The sequence below is a fragment of the Perognathus longimembris genome, chromosome 7 (assembly GCF_023159225.1).
Source record: "Perognathus longimembris pacificus isolate PPM17 chromosome 7, ASM2315922v1, whole genome shotgun sequence".
Taxonomy (NCBI): domain Eukaryota; kingdom Metazoa; phylum Chordata; class Mammalia; order Rodentia; family Heteromyidae; genus Perognathus; species Perognathus longimembris.
Genome location: NC_063167.1, coordinates 22,289,726 through 22,314,407, shown reverse-complemented (window position 1 = coordinate 22,314,407; position 24,682 = coordinate 22,289,726). Strand labels below are relative to the sequence as shown.

General features: G+C 36.4%; 1 protein-coding gene across 8 annotated transcripts in view; it reads right to left on the bottom strand.

Moving 5' to 3' along the window:
* The window catches only part of Zmym4 (zinc finger MYM-type containing 4), a 104,475-nt gene that overhangs the window by 34,516 nt on the left and 45,277 nt on the right, over nt 1-24,682 (bottom strand). For 7 of the 8 annotated variants that reach the window (XM_048350859.1, XM_048350861.1, XM_048350860.1 and 4 more), the window contains 13 exons: nt 17,583-17,667; nt 17,084-17,339; nt 10,681-10,855; nt 10,360-10,572; nt 8,142-8,292; nt 7,595-7,710; nt 6,924-7,202; nt 6,366-6,516; nt 5,055-5,227; nt 4,145-4,298; nt 1,950-2,090; nt 1,595-1,632; nt 41-185 (listed from right to left, as the gene is read on the bottom strand). In XM_048350859.1, coding sequence (XP_048206816.1) covers nt 41-185; nt 1,595-1,632; nt 1,950-2,090; nt 4,145-4,298; nt 5,055-5,227; nt 6,366-6,516; nt 6,924-7,202; nt 7,595-7,710; nt 8,142-8,292; nt 10,360-10,572; nt 10,681-10,855; nt 17,084-17,339; nt 17,583-17,667 — 2,077 coding nt within the window. Of the gene's footprint in view, nt 1-40; nt 186-1,594; nt 1,633-1,949; nt 2,091-4,144; nt 4,299-5,054; nt 5,228-6,365; nt 6,517-6,923; nt 7,203-7,594; nt 7,711-8,141; nt 8,293-10,359; nt 10,573-10,680; nt 10,856-17,083; nt 17,340-17,582; nt 17,668-19,286; nt 19,306-24,682 lie in introns of those variants that run through there. The other variant, XM_048350866.1, reaches the window with a different exon arrangement.

The window sequence follows — 24,682 nt, the reverse complement described above, 5'->3', positions numbered from 1 at the left end:
CAATGTAAGCAGATCAAAAAAGTAAGCCCAAGGAACATACCTGTCTGGCATTCTTTGTTTTGGGTATGTGGTTTACATGAAGTGGCTTTAGTCTGTGTGATGGGCTTGCACAATAAAGCTTTATTCTTCAAAAGCCTTGGAGTTTGTGAAGGTGGCAATTTCAGGGCATCTGTTTGGGTACTTGCCTAGTTAAAAAAAATTAAGTCAGAATCCTAAGGAGTTTTCAAAACTTACCATTAATTATAAGAAATAGTGTAATCGTAAAGAAATACCATATTGGAATCTCACAGATGAAACAAACATGTAAGAACTATAGCATTCCTGAACTATTAATGGCGATTGATAAAGAAGTATTTTCATAACCATATACCGACTTAATATACTTAGGTCCCACTTCCTTTTTTACAAGGAAAATCATTAATCTTGTTTTAACACACTGGTAATCAGTAACAATAGTGACTGAGTTTAAAATAAGAACTATTATTTCCTGACTGAAAGGAAGAACAATCAGTCACAGAGAACTTGACTAGAAATAACAGAATCACTGTCTTAAGTAATTTGAGGGGCCAGGACGTGACTAGTATAGAGTACTTGCCTAACATGGAAAGTTCTGGGTTCAGTCCTCAGGAAAACACACAAACAGACAATGCAAAAGTTATCCCAGAGACCAGGAAACATCTTAGAAATGCCATAATTCTAGTCAGGAGTTTTGCTCATCACTTATTTCTTTATTTATTCTTTTAGGACAAAATGAAAATTATTAACAAGTGAAAAAAGATTGGTCATTATACCATCATCTGCACTGAAGGTTTTACAAATGTTTTATTCACAATCTGCAATGAAATCACATTTTAGAATTTTTTTCACAATGTAAATGTATTATAAAGTATTCAAAAGGTTGAAAAGGAAAAAAGCCTAAGTTCTGTAATTTTTAAAACACCTTTAGTAACTACAAATAGGTACCCAAGTACTTACAGAAACTAAACTATATAAGAGATCTAAATAAGAAGTCCTGGGGCTGGGGATATAGCCTAGTGGCAAGAGTGCCTGCCTCGGATACATGAGGCCCTAGGTTCGATTCCCAGCACCACATATACAGAAAACGGCCAGAAGCGGCGCTGTGGCTCAAGTGGCAGAGTGCTAGCCTTGAGTGGGAAGAAGCCAGGGACAGTGCGCAGGCCCTGAGTCCAAGGCCCAGGACTGGCCAAAAAAAAAAATAATAATAAGAAGTCCTAGCCAGGTGCTGGTTGCTCACCCCTGTAATCCTAGCTACTCAGGAGGCTGAGATCTGAGGATGATGGTTCAAAGCCAGCCCAGGCAGGAAAGTCCATGAGCTTCTTACCTCCAATAAACTACTCAAAAATGCCAGAAGTGGTGGCTTAAGTGATAGAGCGCTCACCTTAAGCAAAAGAAACTCATGGACAGTGCCTAGGCCCAGAGTTCAAGTCAAACAAAAATCTTATTACTAAACAAAGAGCAAACAAGCTTAAGAAATTTACTTTAATAATGGGAAGCAAAATAGCTCAGATGACTTGCAGTGCATAAAAATGTAGAAAATATAGTCAATACCAAAAAAAAAATAGTAAAAACTTACATCCCCAATGATTTTTGCTGTCACTGTTGGAACTGCGCCTAGATATAAATGAAAAATAAGTTTAGTATCATTTACAATTATCTAGACATTAGTATTAAAAGCTGATTCCAGTCCATAATCACAATGTCTACTACTATCTAACAAGTTCTATTTTTATCAATTCAATGAAATAAACTAGCAGAATCTAGGAAGAGTAAGGAGACAACTTGTGAAAACACGCTTCACAGCCAAGGCATACTGGAGCAAGCCGGATTCCTAACATGAATGTCTCAAACATGAAAATGGTCATCCATGGTACAGAATCACAGTATTTAACTCAAAAAGGCAAGATGCACATTTCCAAATCAGGCTGTACCTTGTAAGACACTGTTAGAGTTTGCTGTGGGCTGAGCAGCAGGAGCACTTGCCAATGATACCACGTTTGCTATGACTGGTGTAGAATCCTTTCTGAGAGATGGAGGGCCTGCAGAAGCAGCTTGAGCCATGGAAATATTTGCTGGTTAAAAAAACAGAAATAAAGAAACCTCATATAATTGACATTTTGTATAGAAACCAGTGTCTCCAGAGGGTTAAGCAGGGCTTTCAAAAATGAGTAATTTCTGCAGAACCAAAGTCACTGAGTTTTTGTGGGGTTTTTTTTTTGGGGGGGGAGGTTTGTTGTTGTTTTTGGTGTAGCTACTGAACTCACAGCCTGAATGCTGTCTCAGCTTTTTCTCACTCTACCACTTGAGCCAATAACTCCACTTGTGCCTTTATTGCTTGTTAACTGGAGATAAAGAATCTTATGGACTTCTCCGTTAGGACGGGTTTCAAATCAAAATCCACAGATCTCAGCATACTAAGTAGCTAAGACTACAGTAATAAGCTGCTGATGTCCAGCTATTATTAGCTTTTTAACTTGTTAGTCTTCCATGTTCTTTATCTTTGTATAAAAATGCAACAGTCTCATTTAAAACTAACAAAAATGCCAACATAATATCCACCAATAAAAATCAAAGAGTAGCCAGGCCCCATGGCTCATGCCTGTAAATCCTAGCTACTCAAGAGACTAAAGTCGGAGCTGGGAATATGGCCTAGTGGTAGAGTGTGCCTAGTGTGCATGAAGCCCTGGGTTCGATTCCTCAGCACCACATTTATAGAAAAAGCCAGAAGTGGCACTGTGGCTCAAGTGGTAGAGCGATAGCCTTGAGTAAAGAAGCCAGGGACAGTGCTCAAGCCCTGGGTCCAAGCCCCAGGACTGGCCAAAAAAAAAAAAAAAAAGAGAGAGACTAAAGAGATCTCCGTTTGAAGTCAGATGGGCAGGAAAATCCATGAGACTATCTTCAACAAACTTACAAAAGAAAGCCAGAAGTGGTGGCTCAGGGACAACATCTACATCCTGAGATTGAGCTCAAGGACTGCTCCCCAACCCCTATCCTTCCCCCCCAAAATCAGAGAATATATTTCATGAACTTTTAAGTCTAAGGCGTTTCTTAACATGCCTTGACATTTTAAAAGGTTTTTTTTTAAGCTTCTGGACTAGGCTCTTATCATTCTTCTATTTATAAAGATACTGCACTTAAATTAAAGAGAGTATTAGATTTATATTTGTAAATTCTAAGTTTCTAAGATTAAATTTCATCCATCCATCCATCTATTGCCTAGACCAGCCTCCACCTTGCCTCTCTCCTACCACAGTAGGATTACAGATATGCCAGTCATCACACCTGTCTCTATTTGGTAGATTTACAAAGCCACATGATTTACTGTTTGACCTTTGATATAAGAAGTCTGAGATCTTTTTTAAATGAACCCATGGTGCATGAGTGTTTGTGTAGTTACAAAACAGTAATATAGCCAGGCAATGGTGGCTCACATCTGTAATCCTAACTACTCAGGAGGCTGAGATCTGAGGGTCACAGTTCAAAGCCAGCCTGGGCAGTAAAGTAAGTGAGACTCTTATCTCCAATTAACCACCAGAAAACTAGAAGTGGAGCTATGGCTCAAAGTAATAGAGCACATCCTTTGAGGAGAAGGGACAGCACCCAGGCCCTGAGTTTAAGTACTATAACCAACCAACAAAAACAGTAATACAGGGCTGGGAATATGGCCTAGTGGTAAAGTGCTCGCCTCGTATACAGGAAGCACTGGGTTCGATTCCTCAGCACCACATATATAGAAAAAAGCCAGAAGTGGAGCTGTGGCTCAAAAGGTAGAGTACTAGCCTTGAGCAAAAATAAGCCAGGGACAGTGTTCAGGCCCTGAGTCCATGCCTCAGGACTGGCAACAAAAACAAAACAAAACAAAAAACAACCAGTAATACAAACACAAAGTGGTTAAGTGTCATCCCAAGGAAAACATTCCTGGTTTGTCTGATTCAGTATGCAGAGAAAGCTATAAAATATGACTCATTTGCCTAGTGTTAAAGTGCTTAACAAAAGCATTTTAATATAACATGCTTTACATCTTATAAAATTAAATTGATCATTATTCAAATATTCTAATCTGTAGAAGAAAAGCCACTCCTGGCATTGGCCACTGACTTCATTCACTACTTGGTTTAAGCTTTACCTGCATTGTTGCTCTGTGCAGGTGGGTCACATACAGTTTGCTGATGGCAGAACATCAAGATACAAAGCAGATTACAGAAATGTTTTATTTCCCCTCGCCATTTCAAGGACTCACTGAGTTTACCTTGCCGTTTACAACCATCACATTTGGCCATCTGGAATAGAAATAGGACATAGTGAAGAAAAAATTAAAATTATCTGTCTTGGGAGTGGCAGAATAAAAAGAGCACATATAACAAGGGAAATTAGAATTAAAAATTTAAAACCAAAGGCTGACTATCCTTTAGTTTATTCTATTTTAAAAACCAAGTCATATTCTAGATACCCCAGTAAATGGCAAATAGCAAAGTGAAGTTTGCTTAACATCAAACATCCATCATTCTTCAGTAGACAAATTCATCTTAATTAATAAAATGATAATTTAAGGTATTTTAATGTCTTTAGTATGTGGCTGGGCATTAGTGGTTCATGTCTATAATCCTAGCTACTCAGGAGGCTGAGATCTGAGGACTGAGATTCAAAGCTAGCTTGGGCAGCAATGTCCATGAGACTCTGGTCTCCAGTTAACCACCAGAAAACTAGAAGTAGAGGTGTGGCTCAAAGAGGTAGAATGCTAGCCCTGAGCAAAACAGCTCAGGGACAGTGCCCAGGTCCTGAGTTCAAACCCTACAAATGACCATCACCACCAACAACAAAAAACCTGATATGTCTCCTATAGAAATTAAAGGCAAAAGGACTAAAACTCCAATGACATTAAAGGCTTCCTAGATCTTATACAATTGCTAGAGAACATAAAATGCTTAATATTTCAAAATTTGAAATCACTAAATTGCTTTCATGATACATGAAATTTAAAAAGACAGTAATTTAAGCTGCAACTCAAAAATCCTAGAAATGTGAATTTTATTCACCTGATAGAACAAAACCGTATATTTGGACATGCATTCTTCACCACAGAAGTCTTCCAGCTTTCCTCCCAAGTTATTCTGTATCAACTTGGGAGAAGTCTGTAAACAGTAACTGCACGTTTTACAATGAGTTCCCCAGCGTTTTCCCAAGTCATGTTTATAAAGCAATTTGCAACCTAAAAATCAGAAAATATGAAATTAACATTTGGGAGAATATTAACTACCTCCATTTTTTATCTAATGAGTCCCAAACAAGGTTTTCACACTTATTTCCTAACTAATTAGCAGGTCAAGAGATCAATTTAGGGCTGGGGATATGGCCTAGTGGCAAGAGAGTTTGCCTCGTATACATGAGGCCCTGGGTTCGATTCCCCAGCACCACATATACAGAAAACGGCCAGAAGTGGCGTTGTGGCTCAAGTGGCAGAGTACTAGCCTTGAGCAAAAAGAAGCCAGGGACAGTGCTCAGGCCCTGAGTTCAAGGCCCAGGACTGGCCAAAAAAAAAAAAAAAAAAAAGAGATCAATTTAGAGGATCAAACCTAGGGTTGTTTTTAATAGTAAAGATAAAATACAATAGAAAATATTGCACTACATCATGTATAAGTATTCTACTTGACCAAAATTTTACTTAGGTATGTGAAAATATGTTGGGTCACAATGTAAAATGTATTGGAGGGAGGGGTACTAATGTCTCAACTCGGGGCTCCCATGCTTGCTAGACAAGCAGCTACAGCTTGAGTCATACCTTTACATGCAAGCAGCTACAACTTGTCACACCTTTACACACCTAGTATGTTAAATTTTTTCCGTGTGTCATCAAAAGGTTTGAAACTACTGGTCTAAAAGGGCAGTTTTAGAATCAAACAAAACATTTAAAACATAAAGTACTTATTTAAATAAAGAAAACCATCTACTTCCTGTTGAAATGCATATTCAAACCACTTTACAATCAGAAATGTGCTATTTCAAACAACAGAATAAACTTAGGATGCTACTAGAATTTAAGGACTTCCATCTAGAATTAAATACAAGACCTAAGACTTTTTACTTCTCCACCAACTGAATGTTAAATGCTTTTCATATCTTTCCATTATACTTTGAGAATCTTTTACTTCATTTAAATATCTACTTAATATGAAGGGACAGATAAAAAAAAAGAATTGTATGTCAACAAATCAAAGACTTCAGGAAAACAAATAGGAATTAGATACATTCATATAGTAATGTGACTTAAAACATCAACTCTTTTTAAGACAGCCAACATGCTCAGTATGTTGATTATCAGTATGTAAGATTATCTTGTCTTTTTTTACCTTCACTACAGAATGACTTGTCAGCACCTGAGAATCGCACAGTCTCCTTTACAATTTTCTCAATTTTACAATATTCACACATTGCCATTACATTATTTATTTTCTTATATTCATCAGAACAATTCTTGCCACAGAACTGGAACATTTTACCCTGCAAAAAAATATTAAATACTAATTAAGCATCCCATTTACCTTATCAAAATTTTATCCTCCTTACTTTCCAAACAAGTAGTATAATTTTCAGAGAGATAGAAAGCTAGAACTTTGGGCTGGGAAGATGGCCTAGTGGCAAAAATGCTTGCCTCGTATACATGCAGCCCTGGGTTCAATTCCCCAGCACCACATATATAGAAAATGACCAGAAGTGGCACTGTGGCTCAAGTGGCAGAGTGCTTGCCTTGAGCAAAAAGAAGCCAGGGACAGTGCTAGGGCCCCGAGTCCAAGGCCTAGGACTGGCAAAAACAAAACAAACACACAAACAAAAAAAAGAAAGCTAGAACTTTATTTTATCAACAGATGCATTTATACTCAAACCTTTATAATGAATCTGTATTTCACCTTATAATCAAGAAGTTCTGGCTTTGTGGCAAAAAGACGGTTACAGTGTTGACACCTGAGTTTCACAACACTCCGTGCAAACCCAACATGCTGGGATTGGGCAGCAAGACGCTGGAGGCCAGCAGCGGCAGAGCTGCTGATGGAGGAGGGAGAGACAGCAGAGGTGTTGTTACTGCCTCCTGCAGACACCGTTGAACCTGAGGGGATGCTCACAATTACTTGGCCTTGAGACAAGGGCACTACTGAAGAATTCATACCAGTTGGTTTATTGAACAAATTCTGAAAAAACAAAATGACAACAAAACAAAATTAATTCAGTCATTTATTCAAACACGTAAGAACTATGTGCCCACATATTGCTATGCAAACATTAGTGAGCAGGTTAAATTCAGCTGCCTTTCAGCAGCTTACAAATGAGTGGAGTTTATGTAAAAAAATAATAACTAATATTCTCCCCATAGATAATCTGGGTTATAATAGTAACATTTTATTTTATAGAAAGCAGTTAGCTGACATGCCTCCAAATATAGGATGAACTAAGAATACAAGCTTATAGGACTGAAACAGAAGCTAAGGAAATCCAGGCACCAGCAAACACTAAGCTTACATTACATTATTATACAGTAGAGTGACTCACTGATTGAAGAACACAAAGGTTCCTAAAGCCATACCTGGAAAGCAGCCACACAGCTGTAGCTACAGAAGTTGCGTATGCTTCCATCTGACATGGCTAAATGATACTGAGGGATTGCTGAGGTCTTACAACTGTTACACTGAACTTGTACACCTTAGCAAATGAAAACAAAATCTGCTGAGTTATATATACAATCCTATGATGTCGAATATTTTACAATATACAAAGTCCAAAGACCAGTTTACGTTATAGGGCCAAAACTAAGCTCAATCATTATACGAAAAGCAAAAAATAACAATATTAAGAAATTTTCTTTTAGGTCACAATTTACCCTGAAACTATAAAATAAATAAATCTTGAAATAAGGTATAAATAAAGAAAATATATTTAAAAAGTATATGAAATTATTTTGGTAAGGGAAAAATCCATGATAAATAAGCAAGCAAGGAAATAAGCAACCAAGGTAATGTGATATTTTATAACAAAAATTGAAGTAATTTAGCTTTTCCCTGGAAATAAACTAAATTTTACAAAAATCTGTGTGCGAGCATATTACACTTTATAGTTTACGAAAGTAGTACTACCTGCAGAAGTAACCATTTTAACTCTGTAAGCAGATAAGCAATTAACAGAACAAAAAAGTTCTGTCTTCCCCAAGCTATTGGTATTTTCGATCATTTCTGCAGAGGATCTCAATGATTTGCAAAGTGCACATGGTGTAATTTTGGCTGATTTCTGTTAAGAGAATAAAACATCATATATTTTAATTAAATTCCTAGTAAAAGCATAATTCTGTGAAATGTTTATACTTAACACTGCTGAAATATTAATAATAATATTTGTTTTTACTTGCAGGGCTGGGGATGAACCCTAGAGCCTTGCATAAAATACTAATTTTTTTTCCTATTCATGAAACATTTTAAATCAGTGGTTTTCAAGATTTCAAAATTACAATAAAAAAAAGAAAATTTGAATTTCTGTATTGCAACATCTATAAATCCGAAAAGTTTCATAGGGCATTATAGTTCATGACATAGTGTCTAATACACTTTAATAGTTTCCACTGCACCATATTACCAAATAATGCTTGCTATAATCTTGCAATCAATTCCAGAGCTTATTAATTGGTTTTGAATGAATTGGTTTTAATTTGGCATGGTTTTGAAACATTACATTGTATGTGTGTGCTGTTTCAGGGGATTGAACTCAGAGTCTAGGCACTGTTCCTTAGCTTTTTGCTCAAGGCTGGCATTCTGCCACTTGAGTCACAGCTCTACTTCAGGCTTTTTACTGGTTAACTAAACATAAAAGAATCTCACACTTTCCTGCCTAAGCTGGCTTTGATCCTGAGATCTCAGCCTCTGGGAGTAGCTAGGATTACAGGTGTGAGCCACCAGTTCTTGACTACTAAAAAAAAGAAGGATATGCAACTGCACCCAAATAGAGAGCCACTGTAAAATCTTAAATACAAAGAGTACTTGCTTTGCTTTAGGCTAACCAATTTTATTTTTTATTTACTTTTCATTTTCCTTAAGTAGTTGGACAAAGAGGTTATTTTCAATTCAACATACCCATTTGTGAGTACCATACATTTTGATCAATGTCAACCCTTCCACTGCTCCCCCCATCTCTCCCAACCCCACCCATTCTTTGAAATTAGGTTTACCAATTTCAAAACTAATATTTGATCACTTACTAACAAAATATAAGCCTAATGGCCATGAAAGTTAATCATCACAGTTAACTCAAATTACTCTCTGCAAATTTCATCAATTCATGAAATGGTGTTTAACACTCATCAATTTTTCCAACTTATGAAGAATTGGAAAATCCCTTTAAAAAGTAATGTAAATCTTTTTTTGAATATTTTTTTCTCCCTTTTTCGGGATGGTACTGGAGAATCTGGAGCATCATGCTTTCGAGGGAAGCATTCTGTCACCAGTCACTCCCTAAGCCAAACACTTTTATTTTCTGATTTGCAATTTAAATTACATGACTCCAACTGCAAGAATACACATGCAATTTGGACCTTTCTTTGTCAAATAAAAAGTATATATGCAAATTCCAGTATGTTCCAAACTTAGCTATACACCAAAGGATAAGATTGGTTATCTGGGAAATGTATTATATTTCTTCTTTTGAGGTTTTTTTTTTAATTAATCTGGAAATTGTTTTTTAAAAGATGGTGGTACACACCTGTAATCTTAGCCCTCAGGTGCCTTAGACTCTAGGAGCTCAAGTTCAAGGTCAGCCTAGTTTATACTGCAAAACCTCTCTTTCTCTTTTTTTTTTTTTTTGCCAGTCCTGGGTCTTGAACTCAGGGCCTGAGCACTGTCCGTGAGCTTCTTTTTGCTCAAGGCTAGCACTCTACCACTTGAGCCACAGCGCCATTTTCAGCTTTTTCTGTATATGTAGTGCTGATAATCGAACCCAGGGCTTCATGCATGCTAGGCAAGCATTCTACCATTAGGCCACATTCCCAGTCCGCAAGACCTTCTCTTAAAAAAACAAAAAAAACAAAAAAAACCCAAAAAACAAAAAAAGCACACTGAAATACTGAAATGTGAATCGTATCTGAAACAAAGTGACATCCTAAAAACATGTATTTCTAATGCATGAACAGAAACTGGCACTTATAAAACATTATTATAGAGTATTTGGTACATATTCATTTGGCAAATGCTGCTTATGTGTAAAGAAGTAAATAATAATCTCTTAACAACTATTTCAAAAAATTATTTCCACCAGAAAGTTTAGATCTCTCTGAAATGATTAACACTACAGTGAAATACGGTCAAGTACCTGCTTGTATGCTGTGACACACATTGAACTACAAAACTTCTTAGATTGTCCCTCTATCTGAAGCATGTGGCACTGTCCTGAGCCACTGTAACAGTAACCCCCACAATTCTCACAACAGTTCATAGTGAGGTTGTTAGCCGAGCGAAACTTAGAGAAGCAGGCATCACTGCAAAGTTTATGTACCACATTCTGGTAATTAACTTCATGTCGAATCTAGGAATTAAAAAGCAACATACAAGCAGTAAGCAGAGACCATCAAAGGCTGTTCTTTGAGCACAGCACTGGACTCATTCCCCCCAATAAAATAAAAAGGCAACTTACAACGGCATTCTTCTGACACATGCTGCATTTGGTTGAAATGCTGTTTGTATTTATGGTAACAATAGGTTTTTTTTTCAGTTCATATGTTGACAAACATGATTGACTACAAAAATCTTTACTGGTGGTGGTATTTTCAAACTGGGCACTGATCACATCCTTTGGATTTAAAATGTCTCTAAAAATGATAAGAGATAAAATAAGCCACAGGATAATCCTTTTTTGTGTGTGTATTCTGTGTGGTTTTAAAGTAACCAAATAAAATAGAGGCAATCATAATGAAAGGGCACTGAAATTTAAATTTTGAAACCTGGGTTGTCTTAAATAAAATTACAAATTAATTTGATCTTTAATTTCTTTTCACTAAAGCCGAACTAATAAACCAGCTACTTCATAGAACTGTTGTGAGATTTTACTATGTCTCAAATATTAAAAAAAAAAAATACAATCAGTACTACTCATTACAGGTGGAATTACGTTTTTAAATTTTCTTGTTTAGGACTGTCTTATTTTCCAGATATTCTTTTTTTTTTTTTTTTTTCAATTGTGGGGCTTGAACTCGGGACCTGAGTGTTGTCCTTGAGCCTCTTTGTGCTAAAAACTAGCACTCAATCACATGAGCCACAGCTCCACTTCCAGTTTTTGAGTGGTTAACTGGAGATAAGAGTCTCATAGGGACTTTTCTGCTCAGGCTGGCTTTGAACTGGAATTCTCAGATCTCTCAGACTCCTAAGTAACTAGGATTAAAAGTGTGAGCCACCAGTGCCCAGCGCAAATATTCTTTAAAATAGTACTACACTCGAGGAATGAGGTTAACGAGGACAAATAAAGTCAAAATAGATTATTTTGCAACTATGAAAATAGAACAAAAAAAAACTGTTGAAATTGGTTGGGAAAGGGGTGAAGGGGAAAAGAAGGAGAGAATAAAAGTAATTAGAATAAACTGTAAACATGTGTGGAAAGGTAACAATGAAATGCTCCCCTGTAAGCTAATAACAAATATTTAAAGTTCTTACAAGCCATTATTAGATGTTCCTCTCCCTCCTTCATGTGGGGATGGAACCTTAGGCTTTGGACATACTAGACAAACACTCTACCACCAAGCCATCCCCAAGCCTTGAATTATTTGAGATAGAATCTTGCTACAGAGCTCAGGATAGCCTCTACTTTCCACAATCCTGCCTCCACCTCAAGTACATACTACCACATCTAGCACCAGAACTATTATCTTAAAGAAAATAAATATATTTTCAAATACACAATATGTATTCAAGCATGATTATAAAAAAATCTAACATTGCCACATGTTAGTACTATGCTAATGCAATAAAGACTAAAACTCTTAGTGACTAAGGATCCTTACCACCATTCCAGTCTTAATTCTACCACCAATCCAGTCTTTCTAAAGTAAATTACGAGGCAGCTTAATTGTAAAATTCAAATTTTCAAATTGGTATGATATTGTAAACATTTTCCCTCACAAGTACACACCCACAAAATAATATGATTATATTCAGTCTTGCATCATAAACACATTACACTGACACACTGACATCTCCTTTAGAAAAAAAATAACGTATGTCAATAAAAGATAATAATAAATGTAATAGAAAATCAACACCTGATACTGTATCAATATCTTATGTCTTTCCTACCTAGCAGCTCTAGATTGTGTTGCTTTCTGCATTTTCTCCCTTTCCAGTATTTCTGAAAAATAAAATTTAAAATATTTCACAGAGGAGTATTTGCTGAACAGTTATATTGAACCAGATACTAGGTGAGGTCTAAGTCAAGACCTTGTATGTGTTCAAGAATCTCACAGTTATTGGGACAAACAGACTAATAATTTATAAAATATTATCACAGAAGAATTCTTTTAATGTATGTCATGAATAATTTTCAAACAAATATATGAAAAATACTATAGAAATATCAGTGACATCTGAGCAGGATGGCTCATAACTACAATCACAGCTACTTGGAAGCTGAGAGACAGAATCCAGCCTGGGCAAAAAGTTAACAAGATTCTGTCATAAAGAACAAGTTTGGTATAGTAGCTCCGACCTGTAATCCAAGCTACTTGGAAAGGGTAGGTAGGTAGATCACTCAATGCCCAAGGCCAGCCAGGGCAAAAAGCACAAGATCTATCTGAAAAATAGCTGAAACAAACCAAGGGACTACTTACTGTGAAACTGAAATTGGGAACATAATAGTTCGAGGGCAGTCCAGGTAGAAAAGTTTTCTGGATTCCTTATCAATGAAAAGCTAAATGTGGTAGTACACACTTATAATCCTAGCTATAACCAAAAGTCTAACATGGGCAGCCTGCTTCTAGGCATGGGTCCCAGCCCAAGGCAAGACCTTATCTCAGAAATAACCAGCAAAAGCATGGCAAGAGACTTGACTCAACAGTAACAGCACTTGCCAAGCAAGTGTGAAGCCCTGGTACTCCAGTACTGTCAAAAAAAAAAGATGTAAAAAGGACTAGTTTGGCTCAAGTGGCAAAATGCTCTTAATCAAGTATGTGAGGCCCTGAGTAAAAACAAAACAAAACAAACAAACAAAAAAAAAACAGTACTGAGGAAGGGAGAGGGAGGGGAAAACATATGAGAGCTGAAGATCTAGTCCAGAGAAAAAGCACTTGTTTGGTGTTCACAGCATTCATAAGATGCAGATTCAATCCCTAGTACCACGCAAAGCAAAAGTAAAAAAAACAACAACAGAAAATAATATCTTAGCTATAGCATTACCTAAGGCCAGAGTGGTAAGATAAACTTAGGTGACAGAAACATCTATAAAAAGGAATAAAAAATGGCTCAAAAGGGAGTATACAGTTCAAAACTCATGTGAGTCTTCTTTGGTATTTCATTGCAAAATAGCAGGAAAAAATTATTATAAGTTTTACTCTGACTCAACTGACAACCCAAGAATGTGTATACTAAAGTATAGAAATTAAAGGTAGAGGGGCTGGGAAAACGGCCTAGTGGTAAAGTGCTTGCCTCGTATACATGAAGCCCTGGGTTCGATTCCTCAGCACCACATATATAGAAAAAGCCAGAAGTGGCACTGTGGCTTAAGTGGTAGAGTGCTAGCCTTGAACAAAAAGAAGCCAGGGACAGTGCTCAGGCCCTGAGTTCAAGCCCCAGGACTAGCAAAAAAAAAACAAACAAAAAAAGAAATTAAAGATAGAACATATACTTAAGTATTCATCTTTACAGCTACATGTCCAAACAGTATAAATAAAGAAGTTCTATTGGAAGTTAAACTTGCCAAAAGGGGCTGGGAACAAGCCACATATATAGAACAAGCCAGAACTGGTGCAGTGGCACAAGTGGTAGAGTGCTATTCTTGAGCAAAAAGAAGCCAAGAACAGTGCTCAGGCCCTGAGTTCAAGCCCCAGGACTGCCCCTCCCCCCCAAAAAACTTGCCAAAATATTATATAGAAATCATATAACAGGGCTGGGAATATGGCCTAGTGGCAAGAGCGCTTGCCTCCTACACATGAAGCTCTCGGTTCGATTCCCCAGCACCACATATATGGAAAACAGCCAGAGGGGGCGCTGTGGCAGAGTGCTAGCCTTGAACGGGAAGAAGCCAGGGACAGTGCTCAGGCCCTGAGTCCAAGGCCTAGGACTGGCCAAAAAAAAAAGAAATCATGTAACAATTATATCATATAAACTGTAGCTAAATAATAATAGCTTGTTTTTAATATGTCATTTGCAAAGAAATAGATGGGCTAGAAGAAATCATGGTAAGTAAGGTACACCAAGCTCAGAGAGACAAATGGCATGTTTTTTCTCTCATATGCAGAAGCTAGATCTAAAGTACAACAGGGAAATGATTAAATTACACAGGACTCTAGACACTGACACATATTGAGACCAAAGGAGGGGAGGAACACAAAGGTTCAGGCCTCTGTGCCTTTAATCATTCAAAATGATATTTATTGGGGCTGGGGATATAGCCTAGTGGCAAGAGTGCCTGCCTTGGATACACGAGGCCCTAGGTTTGATTCCCCAGCACCACATATACAGAAAACGGCCAGAAGCGGCGCTGTGGCTCAAGTGGCAGAGTGCTAGCCTTGAGCGGGAAGAAGCCAGGGACAGTGCTCAGGCCCTGAGTCCAAGGCCCAGGACTGGCCAAAAAAAAAAAAAAAAATGATATTTATTAAAATGAACTCCAGGAAATGGAAACAAGAGCTTTTTTCCTTTGTCCTTGTTTGTTAATTTATCTGTCTTTAGGAAGGTAAGAAGATAAAGGGGCACAGAAATATAAGGACAGAGGATGAACAAATGCAACAATAGTACTCACTGGACACAAGGTTGAAAAGGAACTATACAAGTTTTAGGTGGGCAGGGGAGGAGGAGAAACTGGAAGAGAAAAACTGGGAAAGAGCAAGGGAAGGGGTGACACTGTCCAAAAAGAACTGTACTCATTACCTCAAGTAATTGTAACCCTTTGTGAATTACTTATAATAACAATAAAAAAGTTTAAAAATTTTTAAAAATAAACTATACAAGTTGTAGGGACAGACAGGAGAGAAAAACTAGGAGAGGCCAAAGGAAAGGATGACACTGTCAACTCATTAACCTGACTTATGAAATGGTAACCCCTCTGTATACGGTATACCCCTCTGTATACGGTAACATTTTTAAAACTTCTAACAAAAGCAATAATAACAGCTTTTCTCAAAAGCATCCTAGCTAGGCACCAGTGACTCATGCCTATAATCCTAGGTACTCAGAAGGCTGAGATCTGAGAATTGTGATTGAAAGCCAGCCCAGGCAGAAAAGTCCGTGAGACTCTCAACCACCAGAAAACCAAAAGTGGTGCTGTGGCTCTAAGTGATAAAAGTGCTAGCCTTGAGCTAAAAAAAAAAAGCTCAGGGACAGCATCTAGGCCCTGAGTTCAAGCCCTATGATAGACCAAAAGAAAAAGTTAGGGTCTTTAAATAACTCATTCAGCAAATATTAAATATCTCCTATATACTGGTCTTTAGCAGTGAACACATTTAAGAAAAGGGTCTATGGTTGGGCTTGCTTTTCTTTTATTTACAATGTCAGATAATATACTGTATTGACCATGCACAACATGCTACTTTAGAGAACACAGATATTGTGGAAGGACTAGCCAATTTACATATACATCTTTGTCATGAGAACACTTTCCCTGCACTTTCACAATTTTTCAAGAATATAAAATCTTGTCACCAAATAATAGATTTGACTTTAGTCTTCAAAGTGTTGTCATCTCCCTCCAAAAAAAACCCCAACAATATGATATAATCTTATTTCACCTTTGATCAATTTTTGATAACTTTTAGCTACATGGAGCATCATTAAATAGACCCCACACACACACCAGGAGATAAAAATTTGGTATTATTGCCAAAGAATACTTAGGACCAAAAAATAAAAGTTTGAGTTTTGGAGCACTTTGGATTCAGGTTTTTGGATTAAGGATGCTCAATATGTAAAAAATACATAAAACCTTAAAAGATATAATCCCAGTTACAGAATTTCTTTTTGTTGTGGTTTTTTCTTGTTGTTTTTGTTGTTGCTTGGCAGTCATGGAAATGAATGATCTGAGTCTCAGGCTTGCAAAGCTATGCAGTTGCTCTATTACTAGAGATGTGGCTTTTTGTTTCTTTTTAAACAGTAGCAATGTGACAAAAAAAAAATAGAACTTCCAATCTACACTGGGATATGTGAATTATACAATGTATTATTTAAGCTGCTATTATACAATATAAGAACATTACTCCTTAAACAATTTAAGTGAAATAAGCTACAGAAAGATGTGCACAAAACCAACCAACCTGTAAGGGAAATGTCTAACCATATTCAATTTTGTTTTTAGTCTCCTGCCTAACCAAAGCAGACCTCTGATTAACCAGAAAACCAGAAGTGGAGTTGTGGCTCAAAGTAGTAGAGCTAGCCTTGAGTGAAAAAGCTCAGGGACAGCACCCAGGCCCTGAGTTCAAGCCCCATGGCTAAGAAAAGGGGGAAAAAACAAACAACACTTCTTAACAGTTAAAGGTGAAATAATGTGGAACCCTTAGCACCCAGAAAAACTGAAAGCAGCACCATTATTTGGCACTAACCACTGTGGTATTTATTTATTTGGACATTGTCCTGAGCTTCTTTTTCCTCAAGGCTAGCACTCTACTACTTGAGCCACAGCCCCACTTCTAGCTTTTTCTGTTTATGTGGGGAATACTGAGGAATTGAACCCAGGGCTTCATGAATGCTAGACAAGCAATCTACCACTGAGCCACATTCCCACACCATAATGTGTTATTTCCAACAAAACAAAACCCAGAAATTCAGACATTCAAATATAATACCCAGCTAAGATTAAAGTTTGGTAAAAGAAAAGCAAAAAAAAAATTAGAATTCTGCTATACTTTGAGCAACTTGAGCAAGTTTTCTTGGTGAGAGGAGGTGGTGGGCGGGCAGGTGGAACTGTATATCCGGTGAGGCACAGTGTAGAGCAGAAAAGCTGAGTAGACCCTTTCCTCTGATAGGCAGTTTGCCCCTTCTGGAGGATTTTCTTACAACCAGAACAGGAAACTCGTATAGCTGGGGCTGGAACTGAAGGAAGCATTTTATTCATGCCAGATGATGCCAGTGAAGCCTGAAAGCCAGTAGTCAACTGAGGAGCTTTAAAAAAAAAAAAAAAAGAATTAAAAGAAATGAATATTTTACTTTTTAACATGTATTTGCTTTTTCCTTTCTTTTTTGACTATAACTAGTCTTGACACACAACAGTAATTATGTAGTATACAATTTTAAAGTATTCTAAATGGACAAAGAGAACTGCCTAGCTTATCAATACAAATACAAACTTCTTCTCATTCATGTTGCTCAGAATTAGTATGATTCATTTATTCAGTTGTTTCTTACCAAGAGGACTGCCACTGACTGAAAATACAGCACTAATTTTCAGTTCCCCCTCTTGAGTTTTTTGCTGTTGGCCATGACTATACTCCTTCAAAAAGGAAAAAATAAGTAAATAAGCATGGAGAAAACATCTACAAAGAAATCTAAACATGCAAGACATTGTACTATTGCTATATAGAAGTGGAAAATGTTTACAATATTAACTTAATGAAATACAAAACAGCAAGCTATAATGAACAACAAGATTAGTGTAACATGCTTGCATATTCTGAGAGGGTAAGAGGAAAAAATTCATGTTAGCTCTTTAACAGCCTGAGATTTTACCAGACATTTACAAATCAGTTCTGAAATTTCTTAAATATTACAGTATTTTAAGTAACTTTATTATAAAAGTAATACACAATCACTATAGAAAATTTTGGTAAGTAGAAAGAAGAAAAAACTTCTAATAAATTTCCATTACCCAAAAAGAACCACTGTTACTCTTTTTGGTATATTTCTTTCCAGTCTTTTCCCTTCTTCTATTCAAAGATAGGTTTTGTTTCTTTATACAAATGTAATTTTTCTAGAGTATCGTTTCTTATAAACTCATTTTGTACTCACTTGAATTGTTTGAATGTTTGCATATTACTTCATATTACTCCAAAACACTTCTTTAATTTTCCTTTCCTGGGGATTGCACCCAGGGCTTCACACATGCCAGGCAAGTGTTACAACACTTGAGGCATGCCCTCAACTCCCAAAGTAATTTCTAGTAACTAAATGGTAGTGTTTCTAAGATCTTAATCCAAGAACCCCGGAGGCCAAGGTAGTCTGCGAACCCTAAAATCACATTTTAAACTGTGTCTTTTCATTGATTTTTAAGTGCGCGTATATATATTTTAAGCCATGAGTGAATGATCATCACTCAGTGCGGTTGTCTATTTTTACAATTATAAAATGTTGCATCATGCTACATTTAGTAATTTTTTTTAAATTTTAAGATACTGTTTTTCACATCATAGCTTACAAATATTGCAATATTACTACTTATTCCTGGAACACTGGGGTATCTCAGACACACTCTGTGGTGGGGAATGTCACTACTACGCAAATTTGAGAAGTACTAACACATTTTATTTATCCCACATATCAGATTACACAAAGAGATGACTGAGGTGAGTATAAATGTCTCAGACATAAAATTAAAGAAACCCAAACCTCCAATAAAGATAGTAAATGCATTTTTTAAAATAACAATTTATGTAAAAATCTGTAAAAAATAAAATTTTAAATAAAGTCATTAAGAAAAACTCTCAGTAAAGACAGGATCAGTATTACTTGTATCTTTCTGCTTCTGGTATCCAGATGGTCTTGCACTGACATTATATAACTATAACCCAATGTTGGTCTATTTAGTGTTTTTACATACTTAATATAATCAGTAATGCCATGAGTCTACTTTAATTCTAAAAGTAGAGTTCCTAATTTAAAAGGCATATAGTAAAGGATTGCTATACATAATGACAGATTATTTTCCCAACAAAAATTCTTACTCCAGCAATTTATGAAAAAAAAATAAGTCTTTCCACACGTTGCTCCTATTTGCATTGTAATGCAACATTCATCCTTGATAGCATTTCTTATCAACATTTCCTCAATATGTACTTTGACTTAAAATTTTTATGTACTGATCCATTTGTATCCCAAAAATCTGACAATCTTTACCTTTGTGATTTCTTCTATCTCTTACAAAGATTTACTTCCATAATAAAATAATAAGAAAGTGGTTTCATTGTTTATAATACAGTCCTTTAATCCAGGGGTCAGCAAACTTTATCTGCAAAGGGCCAGATAGTAAATATTTTTGACTCTGCAGGCCATATGGTCTCTGTCACAACTACTCAACTCTGCCATAGTAGAGCAAAAGCACTCACAAGACAATATATTAATAACTGAACATGGCAATGTTCCATAAAACTACGTACAAGGGAGTGGGCAGAAAAACAAAATAAGAAAACACCAGGTAGGGTAGATTTGGCTATCTACCAATAACTTGCCAACACTGGTTTTACTCTATGGATTAGGCATTTTATTTCCACTAGTAAGTGAAATTGTTCCACTTGCCACTGATTAATATACAAAATTTTAATATGAGGGAGATCTATGCAAACCATTATCAGCATGACTAATCTTACCATGTTACACTACCATAAAGAAACTATTACAAGATGTTTAACCATTTAACAAGGTTTGCCACTTAATTGCTCCAACTATTAATTTAGAATATATACGTAGTAAATGTGTATATGCACACCTATTTTTCTTCAAAACTTCAAAATCTAATCACTAACATATTGATTTGTTCACAGAAAATCTATACCTTATTTTAGGAACAACTGACATATTTCTTATATTTGAAAAAACTCTCCACTCAAGTTGTCTTTTATCTCACATAGTACTTTCAGTGGTTGCTGAGAATAGTATACTTTGTTCTCTAAGTCATCTAACTGGGAAATATTTATAGAAACAATCTTCTACATATCTACAATACAACTAGACATTCCACTAAGCTTTCATGAGTTCTATTAATTTTCTTTTTAGAAGGTTTTTGGTTTGTTTTTTTTTGCAGATCCTGGGTCTTGAACTCTGGGCCTGCACACTCCTTTTCCTCAAGGCAAGCGCTCTACCACTTGAGGCACAGCACAACTTCTGGCTTTTTCTGTAATTAATTGGAAATAATCCATGACCCTCCCAATTTCCAAACAAATTATTAACAAACTTTCCTGCTTGGGCTGGCTTTGAATCATGACCCTCAGATCTCAGCCTCCTGAGTAGCTGGGATCACAGGCTTGAGTCATCGGCACCTGCTGAGTTCCATGCATTTTCTAGTATTCTTACCAACAAGTGATGATCATTTTATCTTCCTCTTTCTATTACCTTTTCTTCTGATTTCCTTAACAGGCAGTGAGCCAAAATCCAACAAAAATTAAATGATAATGCTAATATCAGTAATTGTGTTCTTTTAGTAATTACTAACAGAAGGCTTCCATCATTTTAACGTTCAGTGACATTTATTGAAAATAAGTACTTCCTTGTCATGATCAAGAATGTCAATTATAAGAAATGCACAATGAATTACTTGAGATTTCATCAGAATAGATATTCACAGTTGCGCTGTTGATTAAATATATTAAATTTTCCTAATATTTGTTTGCCTGAAATTATGTTTATAGTATATTAAAGCAAATATCCAGTTAAATTTTTAGTTTTTGTAGCAATAGGATTTGAACTCATAACTTCAGACAACCCCTATTCCTGTTTTTGCTTTAATTATATTTTGGTAAGGTCTCATGACTTCTTGTTTTTGCCTCACCAATCTCAGCCTGTGATCCCCTATCTTTGCTTCCAGAATAGCTGAGATAACAGGTGCTCACAACCAAGCAATTCTGATTTTTTGCAATGGAATCCTGTTAACTTTTTACCCAGGCTAGCTCCAATTCATGATCCTCTCAATTTCCACACAAATGATTAATCAGAATCAGAATCAGTGCTTATTAGCTCACTCTAATGGTCTCCAGTCAGTTTTCTTACTCTTTATGAGGACAATTTTAACATCCTGGCAAGTTAAACTTTAAGTACATATTGTAACAAAATAAGAATATACTGAAAAGTATTGCGTTTTACTCCATAATGCCTCCCCCCCTTTTTTTTGGTCAGTCATGGGGCTTGAACTTAGGCACTAACCTTGAGCTCCTCAGGTTAAGGCACTACCATTTGCAGTTGCGGTTTTCTGGTGGTTAAATGGAGAAAAGAGTCTCAAGGACTTTCCTGCCCAGGCTGGCTTGGAAACCGATCCTCAGATCTCAGCTTCCTGAGTAGCTAGGGTTACAGGTGTGAACCGCCCGCACACAGCCCATAATGCCTTCAGTACAATTCAGTTAGTCTGAATTCCCCAACAAAGGGAATATTTTTACAAAAATTTTACAAACAAATCAGTGAGGAACAAATAACAAATGTATTTCCAAAAACAAGTATCTGATAGATGCAACAAACTTTTAGAAGAAGAAAAGGGGTGTTTGTTTTTTTTTAAATCTCCTTTACTTATGTTTTTACTTTTCCTGCTTTACTTGTAGGAAAATACCCCTATTAATAACCTAACCCATATCTCAGAAATTAAGAATACATTTTCTAGTCAAATTAACTTGACCTGGTTAATACAAAGCCCTAATATTTGAATGACTGCAGTCTACTTTCTAAGTGGGGATTTAATCACTATTTTAACAAGTAATTTGCTTTCCCATCTTAATTCACATTTATTTCAATGAAAAGACTGATAAATTAGTTCACCTTTTATTATTTTGAACAGAAGAGAAAATAATCATGATTTTAATATAGTATTCTTTAGCATCTAGCTTTCAGAACCTATGAGAAAGGAGAGGAAGAATAAGAACTCTGGCTCTCTTTAAATTTTCTATTTTAGAAATTTCTCTAAACATTTTTAAAAATTAAAACTTTCATTGTTCCATTTTGTTCTTTAAGTTATAGAAAGACTGATAAGAATAACAAAAAAAAAGATTCTGATTATAACTGACATCTGGATATAATGGCCTTAAGTACTTAAACTTACATAATCTCTTTGAAACTCAGCTCCCTCATCCACAAATATAATTGTATAACCTGTACTCTGGCCATAAGGCTGTTAGGAGGATAAAACAATACAGTACTACAAATAAAAGCTTCTGTAAATATAAATATGTATTTTATAAGCCTATAGAAAAAACTAGAGTAACATATACTGGGAGCAGAGTAAAGAAATGAAACTGGAAACTAAATGATGTTATGCAGTAACTTCAGGATGAAGATAACAAATGACACACTTGGCAACTTCTAACTGAAAAAACAACCAAGAGCAAATGAGTACAAGTTAAGTGTACACATACAGTTTATTTAGCACCCGAGTAATTTATATAGTAAAGAAATTAAGATAAAAATGAACTGTATTAAAAGAGAAAAAGTGAACTGAAAGCAAAACTACAAAGGTAAGAACAGAGACAACTCAAGGAAAGTTCTGGAAAGACACCATGAACTAAGACTGATTTTATTAAACCATGAGAAAAGTTACTAGTAACTGATGGTCAAAAGTAAAGTTAAGAGTGAGGTGTGGTGGCTCAAGCCTATAATCCCGTCTACTTGGGAGGCAGAGATTGGGATTATGATTCAAGGCCAACCTAGGCATAAAATTCTGGAATATTCCATCTAGTTGTACATGCCTGTAATTCTAAAGCTATTAGGGAAGCACAATGGCTAGACACAGTAGCAGATGCATGTCAAAGGGAAGAACAAATAAGAGAACTGTAGTCTAGGTTGGCCCAGGCATAAAGCCAGATCCTATTACAAGAATAAGCAACAAGCTGGGCGCTGGTGGCTCACACCTATAATTCTACTCAGGAGGCTGAGATCTGAAGATTGAGATTCAAAGCCAGACAGGAAAGTCTGTGAGACTTTTATGTCTAACTACCAGAAAACCAAAAGTAGAGCTGTGGCTCAAAGTGGTAGAGAACTGTCTTGAGCAGAAAAGCTCAAAGGACTGTTCAAATGGGTCAAGTGATTGAATACCTACTTATTAGCAAGTGAGAGGCCCTGAGTTCAAAACCCAATACCTTTTTGTATGCAAAAAAAGTAGATTGAGGCCAGGTGCATTGTTACATACTTGTAACAGAAGCAGAGGCAGAAGAATAGCAAGTTCAAGGCCAGCCTGAATAACATACCAAAACCGTCTATCAAAAACACAAAACAAGCTGAGGATATGGCCTAGTGGCAAGAGAGCTTGCCTTGTATACATGAAGCCCTGGGTTCAATTCCCCAGCACCACATATACAGAAAATGGCCAGAAGTGGCACTGTGGCTCAAGTGGCAGAGTGCTAGCCTTGAGCAAAAGGAAGCCAGGGACAGTGCTCAGGCCCTGAGTCCAAGGCCCAGGACTGGCCAAAAAAAAAACAAAAAAACAAAACTGTATTTGGGGCTGGGGATATGGCCTAGTGGCAAGAGTGCTTGCCTTGTATACTTGAGGCCCTGGGTTCGATTCCTCAGCACCACATATACAGAAAATGGCCAGAAGTGGCGCTGTAGCTCAAGTGGCAGAGTGCTAGCCTTGAGCAAAAAAGAAGCCAGGGACAGTGCTCAGGCCCTGAGTTCACGGCCTAGGACTGGCCAAAAAAAAAAATAAAAACACAAAACAAGGGCTGGGAATATGGCCTAGTGGCAAGCAAGAGTTCAATTCCCATCCAATAGTATGTTTTTGAGCATAAATAAATAATCCTCTAGAAATGAGTAAGACTAATAAAGCATTATACCACAATGAAAAGCAAGACACACAGATTTCCAATGGACATGAGGGAGAAATACCTTAAGAAAAAACAAACAGGACAATTAAGAGGAAAGAAAAAGTAGTCAGAAAAAGAGGAAGAAAGAGGGCAAAAGACAAGAAGGAAAAAATAAGTACCTACAGTTTATAATATGAATTACCCTGGAGCATTTATAAAAGAATCACCAAAAGTTTGATCCTACAGGATCACATGACTAACAAAAGAATTGCTTAGGGAAAACTACACACTGGGACTGCCTTACTGCGGGCCAACATACAGAATAAAGCACAAAGAATGCTTTAAGAGCTTATACCTACAACCTACTCATGTTACTGCTTCATTTCCAAGAGCCTTGTCAATTAAGAGGTGAACTTTAGGGAAAGTTCTCCTTCATAATCATGACAAAACTTGATATTCTGCATTTTATAATTCTGAATATATTTACACATTTATTTTTATTTATATTTTGAATATATTCATATATTTTTAATTCTCTAGCTATTAAAACCTGTTTTGAAAACATTAATACTAACCTTCCCAAAGTCCAAAGACATACCATACCATGGGTCATATACAAAAGAAAGATATTTTTGGCATCCTGCCAATATTAGCATTTCTTATGTTCACATTAGGAAATGTAAAGAGATTCAAGGCCTGCCCTACATACAGCCCTGATTATAGTCTTTTTTTTTTTTTTTTTTGCCAGTCCTGGGCCTTGACCTCAGGGTCTGAGCACTGTCCATGGCTTCTTTTTTT